Source organism: Phyllostomus hastatus, unplaced genomic scaffold (genome assembly GCF_019186645.2).
Source record: "Phyllostomus hastatus isolate PE091 unplaced genomic scaffold, TTU_PhHast_1.1 phas_scaffold_142, whole genome shotgun sequence".
In the NCBI taxonomy this organism is placed as follows: domain Eukaryota; kingdom Metazoa; phylum Chordata; class Mammalia; order Chiroptera; family Phyllostomidae; genus Phyllostomus; species Phyllostomus hastatus.
Window position 1 is genome coordinate 181,394 of NW_025334010.1, and position 16,191 is coordinate 197,584.

General features: G+C 57.9%; 1 protein-coding gene across 2 annotated transcripts; it reads left to right on the top strand.

Moving 5' to 3' along the window:
* The first annotated feature begins 1,178 nt into the window (after positions 1-1,178).
* EPHB6 (EPH receptor B6) lies at positions 1,179-16,164 on the top strand. Of its 2 annotated transcripts, none has more exons than XM_045857559.1 (18): positions 1,179-1,490; positions 6,526-6,693; positions 8,715-8,914; positions 9,186-9,250; positions 9,545-10,298; positions 10,996-11,151; positions 11,454-11,804; positions 11,910-12,034; positions 12,242-12,404; positions 12,610-12,724; positions 12,955-13,007; positions 13,222-13,341; positions 13,454-13,701; positions 13,973-14,146; positions 14,866-15,015; positions 15,270-15,463; positions 15,601-15,756; positions 15,863-16,164. In XM_045857559.1, exons 3-18 carry the CDS (start codon positions 8,815-8,817, stop codon positions 15,969-15,971), a joined length of 3,033 nt encoding a protein of 1,010 aa, XP_045713515.1. In that variant the 5' UTR covers positions 1,179-1,490; positions 6,526-6,693; positions 8,715-8,814; the 3' UTR covers positions 15,972-16,164. The 2 variants fall into 2 exon arrangements, with proteins under 2 accessions (XP_045713515.1, XP_045713516.1); XM_045857560.1 differs by having other exon boundaries at positions 1,179-1,435.
* The last annotated feature ends 27 nt before the right edge of the window (positions 16,165-16,191 follow it).

A 16,191-nucleotide genomic window follows, 5' to 3' on the forward strand; every position in this document is an offset into this window, starting at 1 on the left:
TTATTGTGCTTGTTGGCTCTCAGATCTCTTTCGCAATTCTCCTCGGTTTCTGGTGGCTCCTTAAGTGCCGGCCTGGATCAGCCCATTTGCGGCTGGTGCTTTAATAAACGCAAACGTGTCTTGACGAAATGACAGACTTGGGAGAATAAGGTGGGACAGGACAGGAGGAGTGGGGGAGAAGGAAGAGGCCGGGGCGAATGCCACCAGGTGCCTGTGTTCCTTGAAGGAGCCAGCAGGTGGTAGCAACACCTCGCGGGAGGCCCCGGCCCCGCGAGGTCGTAACTGAACACTGGACCCCCAGTCCTGCCTAGGGTTTGAGCGGAGGCTAGGGGATGAGAGGAAACAGCGCTCCTTGCAGCCCCCCCCCCGCCCCGGTTCCCCACCCCTCCCTTGCAGGAACCTGCTGAGTCCCTTCCACCGCCTCTAATCCCCCAGGGGAGGTTCTCTCTGAGGAGCGGGCAAAGGAGGCGGCACCCAGAGGTGCAGCGACTTGCCCGGGCCGTGCAAAGCCGGGCGCCGACTTCAGGACATCCCCTAAGACCCAGACTTCCTTGCCCTTTGGGGAGGGTAGAGTCAGAAGCCCCGACGATGACAAAGATCCAGGGCCACGACCAGGGAGAAGAGTTTAAAGGCTAGGTCAGAGGTTCAGACCTAAACGCCCTCTCCCTCGCAGCCCACGCACGCCCACCACCCCGCACCCTTAGAGACGTCTCAGTTTGTCTTTCCCTCCACCCCCTGCTTTTCCTTTTCTCCTTCTTTTTTTTTTTTTCTTCTTCAGTTCACACCCACCTGAATCCAAACCCGAGTAGGAACTAAAACTGCGGGTTTAGTTCCTAGAGTTGAAGCGGAAAAGCAGGGGAGGGGGAGAGGGCGCAGGTGTCTGGCCCGGCTGCACCCCGGCGCGCCCCGCCCGGGCACCCCTTGCCGCTCTCCCCCGGGGCCCGCGTCGGTCCCAGGGGTTTTCAACGAGTCTCCCAGGTGCTCGGATCCGCGCCTCCGCCAGGCCCCTGGCGCGTGCCCACGTCCCTCCGCCCCGTGCAGCCACCTCGCTCTCCCGGCGCGGCGCGCTCGCCGCCCGGGCCGGGAGGGCGGGCTCGGCTCCCCGGAAGAGGGGAGAGCGGGGCGGCCGCAGGGGCCGGAGAGGGGCGGGCCGGGCTGGGAGGGACGCGGAGGGGCGGGCCGGGCTGTTCTGGCTGCAGCCACCTCTCGGGAGCAGAGCCGCGGGCGGCGGGACCCGCGACCCAGCGCGGCGACTGTGAGCGCGACGCGGGCCCCGCACCATCCCCGGCGCCCCGCCTCCAGAGCAGCCCCGGCCGCCAGCCACCGCCCCCCCCCCCTCCCGCCGCCTCTGAGCCCCGGAGACGCGCTGCGCGAGCGGACCCGGGCCGCGGAGAGCGGGGGCCCGGCACCGGAGCTGAGACGCGGGCGGCGCCGGGTGAGCGCGGGGCCTCGGGGGGCGCAGACCTGCGCAGCCTGCGGCGGGCGGGAAGGTGAGACCTGGGGTCGCAGGCGGTTGTGGAGGGTGGGGGTCGGTGCGCCTGGGGACAGAGGGATGAAGGTTTGCAAAAGTAGACGGTCCCTCCACCCAGGGCCTCTGCAGATCCTCGGGGACCTCCTGGGGAGAGAAGGGGGTGGCCGAGTACCCCTCCCAAGGCTAGAGGGGGTTCGAGAGGGAGCGCGGAACTGGCCCACCTGGCTCCCCCGTCCCCTCTAAGCAGCCTCACTGACACCCCCGTTACCCTTGCTGCCGCGACGCCCACTGTGTTTGCAGACACTCCTCGGGCTCTGCTATGGGGGTCTTGCTATAGGGGTCCTCGCAGAGGCCGGGCTCCAAGCCTTCTGCAGAGGTTTGCCCACCCCTCCGGTGGCATCCCTCCAATCCCGGTGGAGCTGGGAGGAGCAAGGAGGTTGCTTCCACACCTGCCCCCAGCTCCCCCTCAGCTCTCCTGCTCCCCACCTCCATCACCACAGGTAAGCCTTGGGGTGGTGGGAAGACTTGGCTCTTGCTCCCCAGCCACAACCCCAAGTCGCACCAAAGTCGACTGCTTGCTGCCGCCCCAGCCCCGCCCCTCTCTGTCTGGGAGCTTGGCCCCGCCGGCCCCCACCCACCAATCTTGGCTGTCTGGTCCCCTCTCTCCTCCCATCCCTGGGGGAGCTGGCGCGGGCCCAGCGTAGCTGATGTTGTAATGTCCCTGGCAGTGCCCGTGGAGAGAAGCGGCTGGACCTGTTCCCAATCAGTTAACCTGGGCCAGGCCCTCTGCTGCCAGGGGAACTTGACTCAGGCTCTGGAAGGGGAGATGCTGGTTCACTGGGAAGGGGCTCTGGGACTGGGCAGTGCAGGGAAACTGGCCAAATGGTGGGGAACTGGGGGACTGAGACAAGCTGGGAGCTGTTCAGAGGGGCCACTTGGCTCCTTGCAGGTGATGGACCTTTTCTGTCACAGGAGGATTAGGGTCCTGGCTTCTCCGTACCTACCTGGTGGCTTAGGGAGGAGGACTCCTTTGGAGTCTATCGGTTCATTCAGGGTGCAGGAAGATGGCTGGCAACGGCACTCCTGTGCCACCAGGACGCTGGGGAGCCCCAGGCAGCCACGGGCTGAACATGGGGAAGGCCGGGCCATTGCTTCTCTGGGCCAGCTGCTCTCTGTCCCAGCTCATCACCATCTCCTGAGCTGGCCCCGGCCCTGTGTTCATCCTGCACCCCCTGCTAGGTGGAAGGGAGAGGGGGCAGGGGGTGCGGGCTGGCAGCCTCTCATTTCCCTTTCTCGACTTCCCCACCTCCCTATCTCTCCCTCCCCTTCTGCAGAAGCAACTCCTGGGGCAGAGAGCAGTTCACAGGCAGACTACGGGTGGAGGGGGGCTCATGGGCGTCTGAGGACCACTCTGGATCTCCACTGATGGACGTGTTCACACACACACACACACACACACACACACACACACCTCCCAGCACCCACACCTGTCTCACGCCATGTTCACTCCCTTACATCCTCTCATACTAGCTCTGGTCCTGGCACTTGGGGGCTTTCCTCCACAGTCTTCCATTTACTCCTTGTGCATGCGCACCGACTGCCCCAGCACCCTCCCTTACGCCCTCTTCCAAAGCCACGCATGTCCCCAGTCATTGCACAGCCGGAGTGGCTTGTTCTGAGTGGCCGTCTGGCTAAACCCAGACACCGCCTGTATCTTAAGAGCCTCCCCCGGCTCCACAGTGGGAGGCACATTCATCAGCATCTTCATGCAGTAGGGGACATTCTCAGGGCTGGAGGCCTCAAGGGACACGAGACCGTCCTCTGCTGGGTAATTCACAAATTGGCTTCCCCAGCCGGGGAAGAGGGGCGAGAGCACTGAGGGACAGCCACCTCCTCACTGTCTGCTCTGGATGCTGCCTGAGAGGCCAGTGGGATCCCTTACAAGGCAGGAGGCCAGAGCTCAAACAGAAGGCGACTGAGACCAGGTCCAAGGAGGAGATTAAAGGGGAGAGGTTGCGGCATTAAGCTGAGCAAGGATTATCCTGGAATTTCCTGGGCGTTTAAACAGCTGCGGAACAGGACAGAGGGCAGGGCCTGGGTGCTGACCCCTCCCACGCAGACCCCGTGGCTAACAGGTGTAAGGACCAGCTCAGCAACCACGCCAGAGATAAAACCATCAGCGGCACCTTTGCCCTTGGGACCTCCCCTCGACCTCCAAAGACCCCTGCGGCCTGCTTGGCCTTACTGCATGTTCCTGTCTGAGCTCAGTTCACAGTGGTGCCCCTCCTGTGTATTCTGAATGTCCAGTCCCTTCTAGTCCCCTCTTTCCTTTTGAAGTCACAGTCCTGACATCCTGTAAGAGACGCGAGATGTTATCAGTGGGACACTGTGAACTTCTGGGAGAGTAGCTTAAAGAAAATCCAGAGATAAAAGTTCTTTGCTTTTCTTGCTGGCATTCTTTTGCTCATTCATTCCCAGCTCCTCCTGCCTCTCTATCTCTGCTTCCTTGTTATAGGTGAAATGTTCTAGGTATGTTGAAATCTAGAGGAGGAAAAAGAGGGGAGAATAAAATGTAAATGCTATAGGCTCTACTTGCCTAGGATTTTAAAATATTTCCCTCTTTATTTAGATTTTAATTATGTGATTTTTGTTTTAATTATAAAAGTAAGATGGGCTCGCTATAATAAGAGAAACAATTCAAATATATGCAAGATACAGTGAATACCTCTCCCCTTCGAGTCCTACCTCCTATAGTAACCAATTTTAATGCCCAATATCCCTCTGCCATACCAAGCTTATCTGGCTAATTTATTTTTAAAAATGCATTTTGTGGATTGAGGTACATGAACTCTATTGTCAGCTTGGTTTCTTCATAAAATTATCGTCTTTACCATGCTGATTAAAGAACAGTTAACTTTTAAAATTCTTACAAATTGATTCCTGTTTCAGTCTTGCATTTTTATAGAGAACTGAAGTCATAAGCTATGATTTAATAGCTAAAATTCTATACATCTTTAATCTTTGCCAGTTTCTGAAACAAAATATAGTCCAGATGCCTAAGAAACTGCCATAGTTTTGTAAACCAGAGACATGTAGCAGGCCGTGGATGTAGAGTCTCTGCTGTATGAACAAGATATAGAGTGATAGAGCCATCAAGGAGCGAGGGGAAAAAAAAAAAAGGAAATCACAGAATGCAGTTTTTGTCCCAGGAAACTTGGTCTAATCAGTCTCATTTTCTGAGCGATCGTTTTATAGCTATATTTCTGCTGTTTCTGGTGTTTTATTTTAAAAGCATGGAGGCATCTGAAATTTGAAAGTTTTCCTGAGTGGGCTAAGTTTTCTGCTCTGTCATGGGGTAGAGGATTTCTAAACAATGCTAATTCCTGTCACTCGTTGGAGAAGAGAGAGGAGTCTCAAGTGGGCCACCAGGAAGAGGACCAGAAGGACATCCTAGTCCTCAGCCACTGAAGGCACCTTTGAAAACCAAGTTCTAAGTCCTGCTTATTTAATATTCTAGGCACGTGTGTGGAGTATCCATATTCTTGTCACTTGTATTTCTGCCTTTGAAACTTGTTTCAAAGGACTATGCAGTGGCCCCGACTGGTGTGGCTGAGTGGGTTGAGTGTCATCCCACAAACCAGAAGGTCACTGGTTCGATTCCTGGTCAGGGCACATGCCTGGGTTGCAGGCCAGGTCCTCGGTCTGGGGCATGTGGGAGGCAATCGATCGATGCTTCTTTTGCACATCAGTGTTTCTCTCCCTCTCTTTCTCCCTCCCTTACCCTCACTCTAAAAATATATAAATAAAATCTTTTTAAAAAAATAATCTGCAGTGGTAGGAATTAGCTGAGAGCAATTTCTTTCATAATCTTAACAAAGTTTCTTCTTTTTATATTTTTATTTTAGCCGTAGAGATGCACTCTGATTCTCTTTACCAATTAAAAAAAGAAAAGACTTGAATTTATCTGGGTTCTTTGATAAGCGAGAGCCGGCCTAACTGTCTAGTCTCACTCAGCCACGATTCTTTTTCTGAAGAAACCTATTTCTAGCCTGCAGTCCTCTGGAGCCAAAGCTGAAAGATATCCTCACCAAACAGCCAAAGTACACTTCGGGGTACTTTATCACCCTCAACCATTTCTTTTTAATGACTATCTTTATTCTTAGTAAAATTAAAAGAACATTCCTGAAGTGGCAATCCATTTTATTCCTTCCTTTCTGATTCCTCTCGAGGACAGAAGCTGAGTGGCTTTAACGTGTTTTATAATTGCTTTTGCTCTTTTCTCGACTTTCTGGACAGAGGCCAGCTTCATGTTGTCATGAAGATGCCTGCGAAAACGATGCACACACCCCCCATTACAGCCACCGTGATACTCGCGCTGCAGGTCATCAAAGCAAATGCTTTGCCATTCCTCATCTTCTAGAATGTTCCATATTGCACAGCATCTTTTCTCCTGTGTTTTGCTGCCCTTCAAAAAAAAAAAGTCATTGAGATGGACCTAAATAGGTTTTTTGTGTCCCTTCTCCATGATTATTTGTCTAGTTGATGGGTTTAAGAAGACACAGTGCTTATAGTGTGTTCTTTGTACAGACTCCAGAGTCCATCCGTGCTCTGACTGAGGCTATTTTAAAGAGTGTCTGCTGGGCAAATGGTATCACAGCCTTTGCTGTTTAAAGACTGTGTGTGGGCATTTTCAGTGCTTGATAAGAGCATTTCTAAAGACTCTCTGGCTCTGGGCAAAATCTGGTCGGTTTGGGTGAGTCAGGCATGTCTCCAAATTAAGCCATTGAGAGTCTGGGGGTGCCCCTGCCCCGTGAATCAGTTCGGCATAGTTACTAACTATTTGATCTGTGCATGATTCTAGTAGCATTTGGCAAAGGACCTTTGCTTCTTAGGAATAACATGCCCTATGGAAACACTTCTTGCTTTTCCGCAGCTTTATTGCAATATAACTGACAAATACCAGGATGTAAGATTCAGGTGTACAACATGGTGATTTGGAAATGCTCCTTTCTCACCTCCACACGCCCTGAGTTGAACTCTGTCTTTCACAATAGGGTTCCAGAAACAGGAAAGGCAAACGTCAGCGGCCGGTTGGCAGATACCCACCGACCACACCATCGGCTCGTTCGGGTGTAGAAACGCTGTCTTTTCACGGGAAACACACGGTGTTCACACCGAAGGCTTCATCTTCCTGTAGAGCCAGCATTGCCAGAGAAAATTAGGTTAGTAGAAACCCAATCACGATTTCCGTGCTCATCCAAGTTGAATATAGTTCGATTTTAGCATGGTTTCGAATGTGTCGTTTTCAACAGCACTGTGGATCCCGGGGCCACAGATGCCCAGGTGCCAGCTTCCGGCTGGCTTTCCCTGTTTACCCTCAGCCCTGTGCCTTTCCACCAGCGTGTCTGTCTCCTTCTCGACAGAAATAAACGCAGTCTGCTGCTCTGGTCCGTGCAACTCATGGACTTTTGAGACCCAGTCAGTCACGAGGAGAGAGACTGGCCACCGCTCATCGGCATTAATCTCTAGGGCCTGTTTGTTGTTGCTGTGACCCTGGAGGCAGCCATGCCTCCCTGTCAGGTGCTTGTGGGCTGCAGGGTGCTCCTGCAGGCCTGGGGCGTTTTATATAAAAGGGCAGCTCGTTACATAATCAGTCATTTTGACAGCATGCACACTCTTTCGATTCATTCTACTAAACAGCTATTACTACAGATTTAAAGGAAAGTGTAATAAATAATTCACTGGAAAGATGATATATATATACAAGATTTTAAAAAGACAAAAGTTAAAGAAACACAACGAGTCTCCCTTGTACCAGCTGCCGTCTGGTCCCTGCACCTTTCTTCCCAGCCTTTGTCTACTCATCACAATGGTGCACACACAGGTACGCACATCATTACACGCCCAGTCGGGAGCACACTTTATACCGCTCTGCACTGGACTTCCCCCGGGCAATTGTTTTCATGTCAGTATGCAAACAGTAGCCCTTATTCCTTTTGAAGGTTGTGCCATATTTTTAAAAAATGTTCAATTACAGTTGACATATAATATCATCAGTTCCTGGTATACAACAGAGTAGTTAGACATTTATGTACCTTACAAAGTAATCGCCTTGATTAGTCTTATACCCATCTGACGCCACACACATTTATCACAATATTATTGGCTATATTCCCCGTGCTGTACTTTGCATCCCCGTGAACCATCGTCCTGATTATGAAGAGTTACTCTGCAGTCTTTTCCTTCACGCACAGCTCTGCAATAAATATCCTTGTTGGAACATCGGTGCAAAAGGATCCAAGTGTATGGCACCTGAAGGACACATTCTTAGAAGTGAAGCTGCTAGGTAGACATCCCCGATTGTCCTCCCGAGAGGCTGTTCCAGGTTGACCTCGGAAGCACAGTGAACCTCACGGAGCCTCCTGTCCATGCCCTCTCCGACCTGCTGCCCTGTTAACCTCGCAGGACGGAACGGCACGTCCCTGCCGTCTCAGCACGCCACCCGTTCATCCCGGGCAAACTAGAAGCATCTTTGCATATATTGAAGGCTTGCCTTTATTTTTCTGGAAGCCATAGACAAGACGTGCCCCTCGTGGAGAGAGGACCTCACCTGGGTTCACAAAGTGTCAGTATGCCAGACCTCAGTAGCTCTCCCGCCTCGGTACTCACTCTTTAGTTAGATGGAGGGCTCACCCCAATGCTCCACACGTCCGTTCTGGCACCTCTCTCCCGCCATGCCCCCCAGCTCTGCGGCAGCGGTGCCTCTTGCTCCACTGCCTCCCTGAGGTGCCTGGAGTATCCCAGTGTGATGGGGATGGGAAGGTGTGGGGGAGTGGGAATCGTGTGTCCCCAGGGAAGGAATACCATTTAACCCACTTGCTTTTGATGAGAAGCGCCTCCCAATGCCCAGTACAGGGTGGCTGGAGGAGGGAGGAAAAGAAGAGAAGAGGGGAAATGAAGAGAAGGAACTGGAGCAGGTCCTTCCAGAAGAAAAGGCTGAGACCGGCCCAGAACTAACTGCCCTGTGCTCTAAGAGGGAGGGCCATGGGGGCCAGAACCACCGGCACACGGCCCTCCGAGCTGGGGGTGTGGCACCAGGCAGGAGAGAGTCGGGTCCCTGCTCTCACCCCACGGTCGGTGCCGGGACAGGTTGAGAGCTATGGAAAGAGCAACCTTGGCCATTGTGAAGCGATGCGGTTACCTCCCCCCACCCCTGGCCTCTCCTGGTCCTGTGTCTCCCTAGGAAGCAAGCTTGGCTGCAGTCCCCAGGTCTTGCCAGACAGCAGCCCTGCCAGGGCGCAGGGTGGCGGCCAGAGCAATGGTGGGAACGCCGAAGATGCCCCATGGCTGCTGAGGGTGCTGCCCGATCAGGGAGCGGAGTGGCGGGCATGGTGTGCGGTGTCTGGGCCCTGGTCCTGGTGTCCTCTGTGCTGGCTCTGGAAGGTAAGAGGGGGTGGGGCCCAGAGAAGCCCCACCTGCCTGCAGAGACCCTGAGCAGGTGGGAAATAGGAAAGGTTCAGGAAAAGCAGAAAGAGGGGGAGGGTTTCAGGGAAAGGCTCCTGGCAGTCTGCTGTGCCCCACTGGTGGGTTAAATGATCCAGGGAAGTAAATTCTGTTTTTTTCTCATGAATAGGGCAGGGGGCAGGGGGGTGGTGTGGTTAGCGGTGCTGGTGGGAGCCTTGGCCACTGCTTGTGGCTTCTTGTCTTTGGGCAGAGGTATTGCTGGACACCACTGGAGAGACGTCTGAGATAGGCTGGCTCACCTACCCACCAGGCGGGGTGAGTGTCGTTCTGCACCCGTCGGCCCTCCCGCACCCTGCTCCCTGGAGGGTGGAAGTCCGGAAGGAAACTGTGGGTAGGGACTAATGGAATGAGACTCTCCCTCCAGGAGCACAAGGGCTTCAGGGTATCCGTTACCCAGCTTTACATGTCATTCACTTTAAGTCTCGGTGGAAGAGACGCGCCCCCCATCCCCCGCCCCCCCCCCGCCCCCCCCCCCGGCCTTCCTGCACCCTCTGAGTCTGGAGGCGCTAACACCGGTCTTCTCCCGCCGCGCCCCGCCCCTCCCCGCAGTGGGACGAAGTGAGCGTTCTGGATGACCAGCGCCGCCTGACTCGGACCTTCGAGGCCTGCCACGTGGCAGGGGCCCCGCCGGGGACCGGGCAGGACAACTGGCTGCAGACACACTTCGTGGAGCGTCGCGGCGCCCAGAGGGCGCACATCCGACTACACTTCTCCGTGCGCGCATGCTCCAGCCTGGGAGTGGCGGGGGGCGCCTGCCGGGAGACCTTCACGCTGTACTACCGCCAGGCAGAGGAGCCCGACGGCCCCGACAGCGGTTCCGCCTGGCACCTCAAACGCTGGACCAAGGTGGACACGATTGCTGCAGACGAGAGCTTTCCTGCCGCCTCTGCGTGGACGGTGGGGCCCCGGGGGCCCGGGCCCAGGGCCGGGCTGCAGCTGAACGTCAAAGAGCGGAGCTTCGGCCCCCTGACCCAGCGCGGCTTCTACGTGGCCTTCCAGGACACCGGGGCCTGCCTAGCCCTCGTGGCCATCCAGCTCTTCTACCATGCCTGCCCCTCTGTGCTCCGTGCCTTTGCCTCCTTCCCCAAGACTCAGGCCAGCGGGGCTGGGGGGGCCTCCTTGGTGGCAGCTGTGGGCACCTGCGTGGCTCACGCAGAGCCAGAGGAGGATGGAGGTGGGGGCCTGGCCGGGAGCAGCCTCCCCAGGCTGCACTGCAACGGGGAGGGCAAGTGGATGGTCGCCGTGGGCGGCTGCCGCTGCCAGCCTGGGTACCAGCCTGCACGCGGGGACAAGGCCTGCCAAGGTGAGACCCCCGCTCTCTCTCGCTTGTCCAGGATCTCCCCACTTGCCCCGACCTTTGGTCTCCTTTCCTGAACACCTCAAGCTTCAGTCTGTTCCCAAAAGGTCAGGCATAGGCTATTGGAGGGAAGGATTCCTGTGTATCTCCTCAAGCACACAAACTCCCTCTCATCCGCTCATCTGAGACACCTCTAGCACCTTCTGGAGACATCCACAGTCATTGCTGAGGCTCCAAAGGCTGCAGGCCTGAGAAGCAATGGAGAGCCAAAGGAGTTGAACTCCTGGGTTATCTTGGAATGGGGTCCTTTGTCCTCATTTGCCCTATTTTGGGGGTGGGCTCATCCCAGGGCCAGGTGCCCAGGATGCAGGTGGAAGGCAGTGAACCCCAGCTAAGGAAGGACCAAGGAGAAGGATTCTGCAGCAGGTGGAGGTGCAGGAGGATTCTGCAGAGGGGGTTATGCAATCCAGCCCACAGACACCTGCCTCTGGTGCTTGGCCTGCCCGTAACCCCCGCCCACCTCACTTTTTCCATCACTGGAAATGTAATTCCACCCCAGCGAGCAGCAGCGGGAGTAATCTCTGCCTGAGGGAGGGAAAGAGGGAGGAGAGGGTGGGGACTCCCCGTTCAGAGAAAAGGAGGAGCCAGCCCTGTGTGTGGGGGGAGGAGTGCGCTGAGGCCTCCCCTCTCCTCTGCCCCTCAGCCTGCCCTGAGGGGACCTACAAGGCCGTGGCCGGCAACGCCCCCTGCTCATCGTGTCCTGCCCGCAGCCACGCCTCCAACCCTGCAGCCCCCGTTTGCCCCTGCCTTGCCGGCTTCTTTCGGGCCAGTTCTGACCCTCCAGAGGCTCCTTGCACTGGTGAGTCCACCATCTGTCCCAGAGCTGGGAGCGGGACTGGGGGTGGGGCCAGAAGAGGAGGATCCTGAGGGTGACCCGTGGGGCTGGTGCGCATTGGCTGTGACTTCTCTTTCTCCTGTGTCCTCGTTTCCTCCCCTACCTGCTCCCCTCTCTCCCTGACCCCGTGGCCCCTGGACCGTCTCCTGCCTCTCTCCTCCCACCTGCCTCTTCTGCTTTCTGGCCCCACCCCATGCTGTTTGTCTCCTCCCTCCCTGAACCACACCTTCCTTCCCGTCCCTTTCCTACCTCATCCTCCCACCCAGGCCCTCCGTCAGCTCCCCGGGAGCTTTGGTTCGAGGTGCAAGGCTCCGCACTCATGCTGCACTGGCGCCTGCCCCAGGAGCTCGGCGGGCGTGGGGACCTGCTCTTCAACGTCGTGTGCAAGGAGTGCGGAGACCGCCAGGAGCCTGGCAAACGGGGTGCTTGTCACCGCTGTGGGGATGAGGTGCACTTTGACCCCCGCCAGAGGGGCCTGACCGAGAGCCGGGTGTTAGTCGGGGGGCTCCGGGCCCACGTGCCCTACATCTTGGAGGTGCAAGCCGTCAACGGGGTGTCCGACCTCAGCCCCGACCCTCCCCAGGTGGCAGCCATTAATGTCAGCACCAGCCACGCAGGTGAGCCCTTTCCTCCACTCTACACCTTACCTCGCCTCCTTGGGACCCCTCTCCTACTTTCGCCTTCCGGCCCCCGGAAACCCCGTACTGACTCCCCCATCCCAGTTCCCTCTGCAGTCCCAGCGATGCACCAGGTGAGCCGCGCATCCGACAGCATCACTGTGTCCTGGCCGCAGCCAGACCAGACCAACGGGAACATCCTGGACTACCAGCTGCGCTACTACGACCAGGTGGGGTGGGGTGGGGCGGGGCAGCCCAACAGGACTGGGGGAAGCTTGCAGTGCCCCTCCTGGGGCTAGAGATAGGGGGACATGGATGGGAGGAGGGAGGGAGCCCAGGAGCCCTGCGCAAGGTGGGAAGGGCCGAAGCCTTGGAGGTAGAAGCAGGGGTGAGGGGCTGGGACAGCCCGACAGGCAGTGAGTGGCTGTCATCCCCAGGCAGAAGATGAATCCCACTCCTTCACCCTGACCAGTGAGACCAACACGGCAACTGTGACGCAGCTGAGCCCGGGCCACATCTATGGCTTCCAGGTCCGGGCGCGGACTGCCGCGGGCCACGGCCCCTTTGGGGGCAAGGTCTATTTCCAGACGCTGCCTCAAGGTGAGAGGAAGCCTGGATAGATGGGGGGCGGGGGGCACTAGGGGTGGTGCGGAGAGGCCTGGGGCCCTCCAGGCCAGAGGCTGTGAGGAGAGAGCCGAGGCTGTGTGTGGCGGTGGGGGGGGGGGGAGGGTGCATGCTGGGGTTTGCTGCTGAGCGCCCACGCGAGGCCTTGACCACCTGTGATCCTGGGTGGCTGGTTCCCCAGGTGAGCTGTCCACCCAGCTTCCGGAGAGACTGTCCCTGGTGATCGGGTCCATCCTGGGGGCTTTGGCCTTCCTCCTGCTGGTGGCCATCACCGTGCTGGCCGTGGTCTTCCAGAGGTGAGCCCCTCCTTGCCGTGTCCTCACACCACTCACTCCGCCTCACACCCCCAAGTCCTGGAAGCCCAAAGCCCAGTGTGGAAACCCCCATACCCAGCCCCAACCAGGGGCCTGTCCATGCAGAGGTGGGAAGGAGGAACCTGGTCCCCAGCTAGCCGGCAGCATGAGTGGGGGTGGGTGGGGGAGGAGCGGGGTCAAACGTCATCCCATGACCCTGGTTTGTCCCTCAGGAAGCGGCGTGGGACAGGCTACACGGAGCAACTGCAGCAGTACAGCAGCCCAGGTGAGCGGTTGTCGGGGGTCAGATTGGGGAGCTGCAGAGATGAAGAGCTGGGGGCTCGGGCCAGGCATGCACCAGGCAAGGCCAGGCTCCCCTGAGGTGGGGGTGGGGGGGAGACCTCATTGGCTCGTTCTTCAGGAGTCAGGGGGCATGCCTGCAGTGTGTGGGCGGTCCTGCCTTGCACCACACCCTCATAACACACCCCACACACCTACAGGGCTGGGGGTGAAGTATTACATCGACCCATCCACATACGAGGACCCCTGCCAGGCCGTCCAAGAATTCGCCCGGGAGGTGGATCCCGCCTACATCAAGATCGAGGAGGTCATTGGGGCAGGTACTGCACCAGCGGGGAGGGAGGGCCTGGCAGGGTTCCTTCGAAGCGTGGCCGGACACCGTGAGCCCACCGTCCTTGCCCAGACACCACCCAACCTCCCCCCATCCCCCAGGCTCCTTCGGAGAAGTCCGCCGGGGCCGGCTGCAGCCCAGGGGCCGGCGGGAGCAGGCCGTGGCCATCCAGGCCCTGTGGAACGGCGGCACCGAGAGCCTGCAGATGACCTTTCTCGGCCAGGCCGCGGTGCTCGGCCAGTTCCAGCACCCCAACATCCTGCGGCTGGAGGGTGTGGTCACCAAAAGCCGGCCCCTCATGGTGCTGACGGAGCTCATGGAGCTGGGCCCCCTGGACAGCTTCCTCAGGGTCAGTGGGCCTGGGGGAAGGTGGAGGGCCCGTGGGCCTGGGAAGGCATGCCGCTCTAGACGATTCCAGAGCCAGAGCCCTAAGCTTTTGCTCCCTGCTGCCCCCACCTCCAGCAGTCCTCAGCCTCCCCTCCCAGGCCATTTGCTGATTTCCAAATCCCCTGCCCTCCCATGCTGATTGGCGTCTCCTGTGCATGTGGGCGGGGAACCTCGACATGCGTGTGCTTCCGGGTTTCCCACCCAGGAGCTGACCTCTGCCCCCTGCCCCTCAGCAGCGGGAGGGCCAGTTCAGCAGCCTGCAGCTGGTGGCTATGCAGCGGGGAGTGGCCGCCGCCATGCAGTACCTGTCCAGTTTCGCCTTCGTCCACCGAGCGCTGTCGGCCCACAGCGTGCTGGTGAATAGCCACCTGGTGTGCAAAGTGGCCCGTCTTGGCCACAGCCCTCAGGTGAGAGCACAGCCTCGGGGGCTCTACATTCTTCAGCGGCGGGTGCCGGGGGTGCTGGGACGAGCCAGAACCTGGGGGGGTGGGGGGGACCTCGGGCGGCATATCATTGCATTTGGAGAGCTGGGGTTCACCTGTGCTCCCTCCAGGAGAGAAGCCTGGGCAAGGGAGGCATTGAAGAGTTTCAGGAACCGAGGTCACTGGGGAAGGGGGAGACCCCAGAAACTTGGGACCACCTCCTGCCTTTCCCCCAAAGGTCACAGACTCTACCAAGGGTGTCCAACCCGTGGCCCTCGGGCTACACACGGCCCAGGATGGCTATGAACTCGGCCCGACACAAAATCATAAATTCATTTACAACATTGTGAGATTTTTTTGCGATTACGCATTGCAGTGTATGTAGTGTGTAGCCCAAGACAACTCTTCCTCTCCCAGTGTGGCACAGAGACGCCAAAAGGCTGGACACCCCTGTGAGTCAGAGCAGCTGGGCACAGATCCTGAGCACCCTGCCCTAAGCTCTGTGACTTCCCCCAGTTCCCTTTGCTCAGTGCCTGGGCCTCTGCAAAAGGAAGACAATGTTGTCTACCTCATAGGGTTCTTACGAGGATGAAGGGAGATGCTTGATGTGACACCTTTGACTCATGTCTGAGCAGAGTAGTTGCTCCGTAAAGGTGACCGAGGCTGTGATGATCGCTGTTGGTACTTTTGACCCTACCCCTCAGGGCCCAAGTCGGATGCTTCGCTGGGCAGCCCCAGAGGTCATTGCACATGGAAAACATACGACGTCCAGTGACGTCTGGAGCTTTGGAATAGTGATGTGGGAGGTGATGAGCTATGGAGAACGGCCCTACTGGGACATGAGTGACCAGGAGGTGAGCTCTCAGCCTGGACATTGCCACTTCCCCACCTCACACCCCAATCCTTTCAACCCACCAGCTTCCCCAGCTTGCACATTCTGAGACCTCCATTTTCCTATCCCTCCGAGATCTCACGGCTCTTGTCTTCTGTGTTTTTAAGTTCCTTCGACACTGCGACCCATCCTCCACAGCCCACACCCTTACTTCACAATGTCCTCCTTTCCACTTGCAATAGCTTCCCCTCGCCACATTCTTCCTCTGATCCCCAGGTACTAAATGCAATAGAGCAGGAGTTCCGGCTGCCCCCACCTCCAGGCTGTCCTCCTGGACTACATCTGCTTATGCTGGACACTTGGCAGAAAGACCGTACCCAGCGTCCCCACTTTGACCAGCTGGTGGCTGCGTTTGACAAGATGATTCGCAAGCCAGAGACTCTGCAGGCTGGCGGGAGCCCTGGGGACAGGTCTGGGGCTTGGGGCTGGAGTCTGGGAAAGTCAGCAGGGGGCGGGGTGGGGGGGTCAATGCAAACCAAAAAGAAAACTGAGGAGCGGGGACTAGCCTGAAGAGGAGACTTTGACCCGCCTGCCCCTCCCCCCTTAGACCGTCCCAGGCCCTTCTGAACCCTGTGGCCCTGGACTTTCCTTCTCTGGACTCACCTCAGGCTTGGCTTTCGGCCATTGGACTGGAGTGCTACCAGGACAGCTTCTCCAGGTGTGGCCTCTGCACCTTCACTGATGTGGCTCAGCTCAGCCTGGAGTAAGCAGGGAGAGGTGGGCGGGGGAGCCTCTGGGCCGGAGGCCCGGGTCCTGCCCTGGGATCTTGGAGAAGCTGGCCTGGATTTGATCCACTCCTTCCCCACCAGAGACCTGCCTGCCCTGGGCGTCACCCTGGCTGGCCACCAGAAGAAACTGCTGCACCACGTCCGGCTCCTGCAGCACCACCTGAGGCAGCCAGGCGCAGTGGAGGTGTGAGGCCTTGGCAGGAAGCTGTGGCTGACCCTGCTTAGGACGCAGCCAGGACACAGGTCCAAGGAGGGACGTGGGAGACATGAGCCGGTCCCCATGTTGTCCTCTCACTCCCAGAACACTCAGCCCAACCCTCTGGATGCTCCCTTCTCCTGTCCTCTGCCCCTGCCCACCTTCCCTCCCCACATTAAAGGGAAAGAAGGGAATTTGCAAGCTGGAGGTGTGG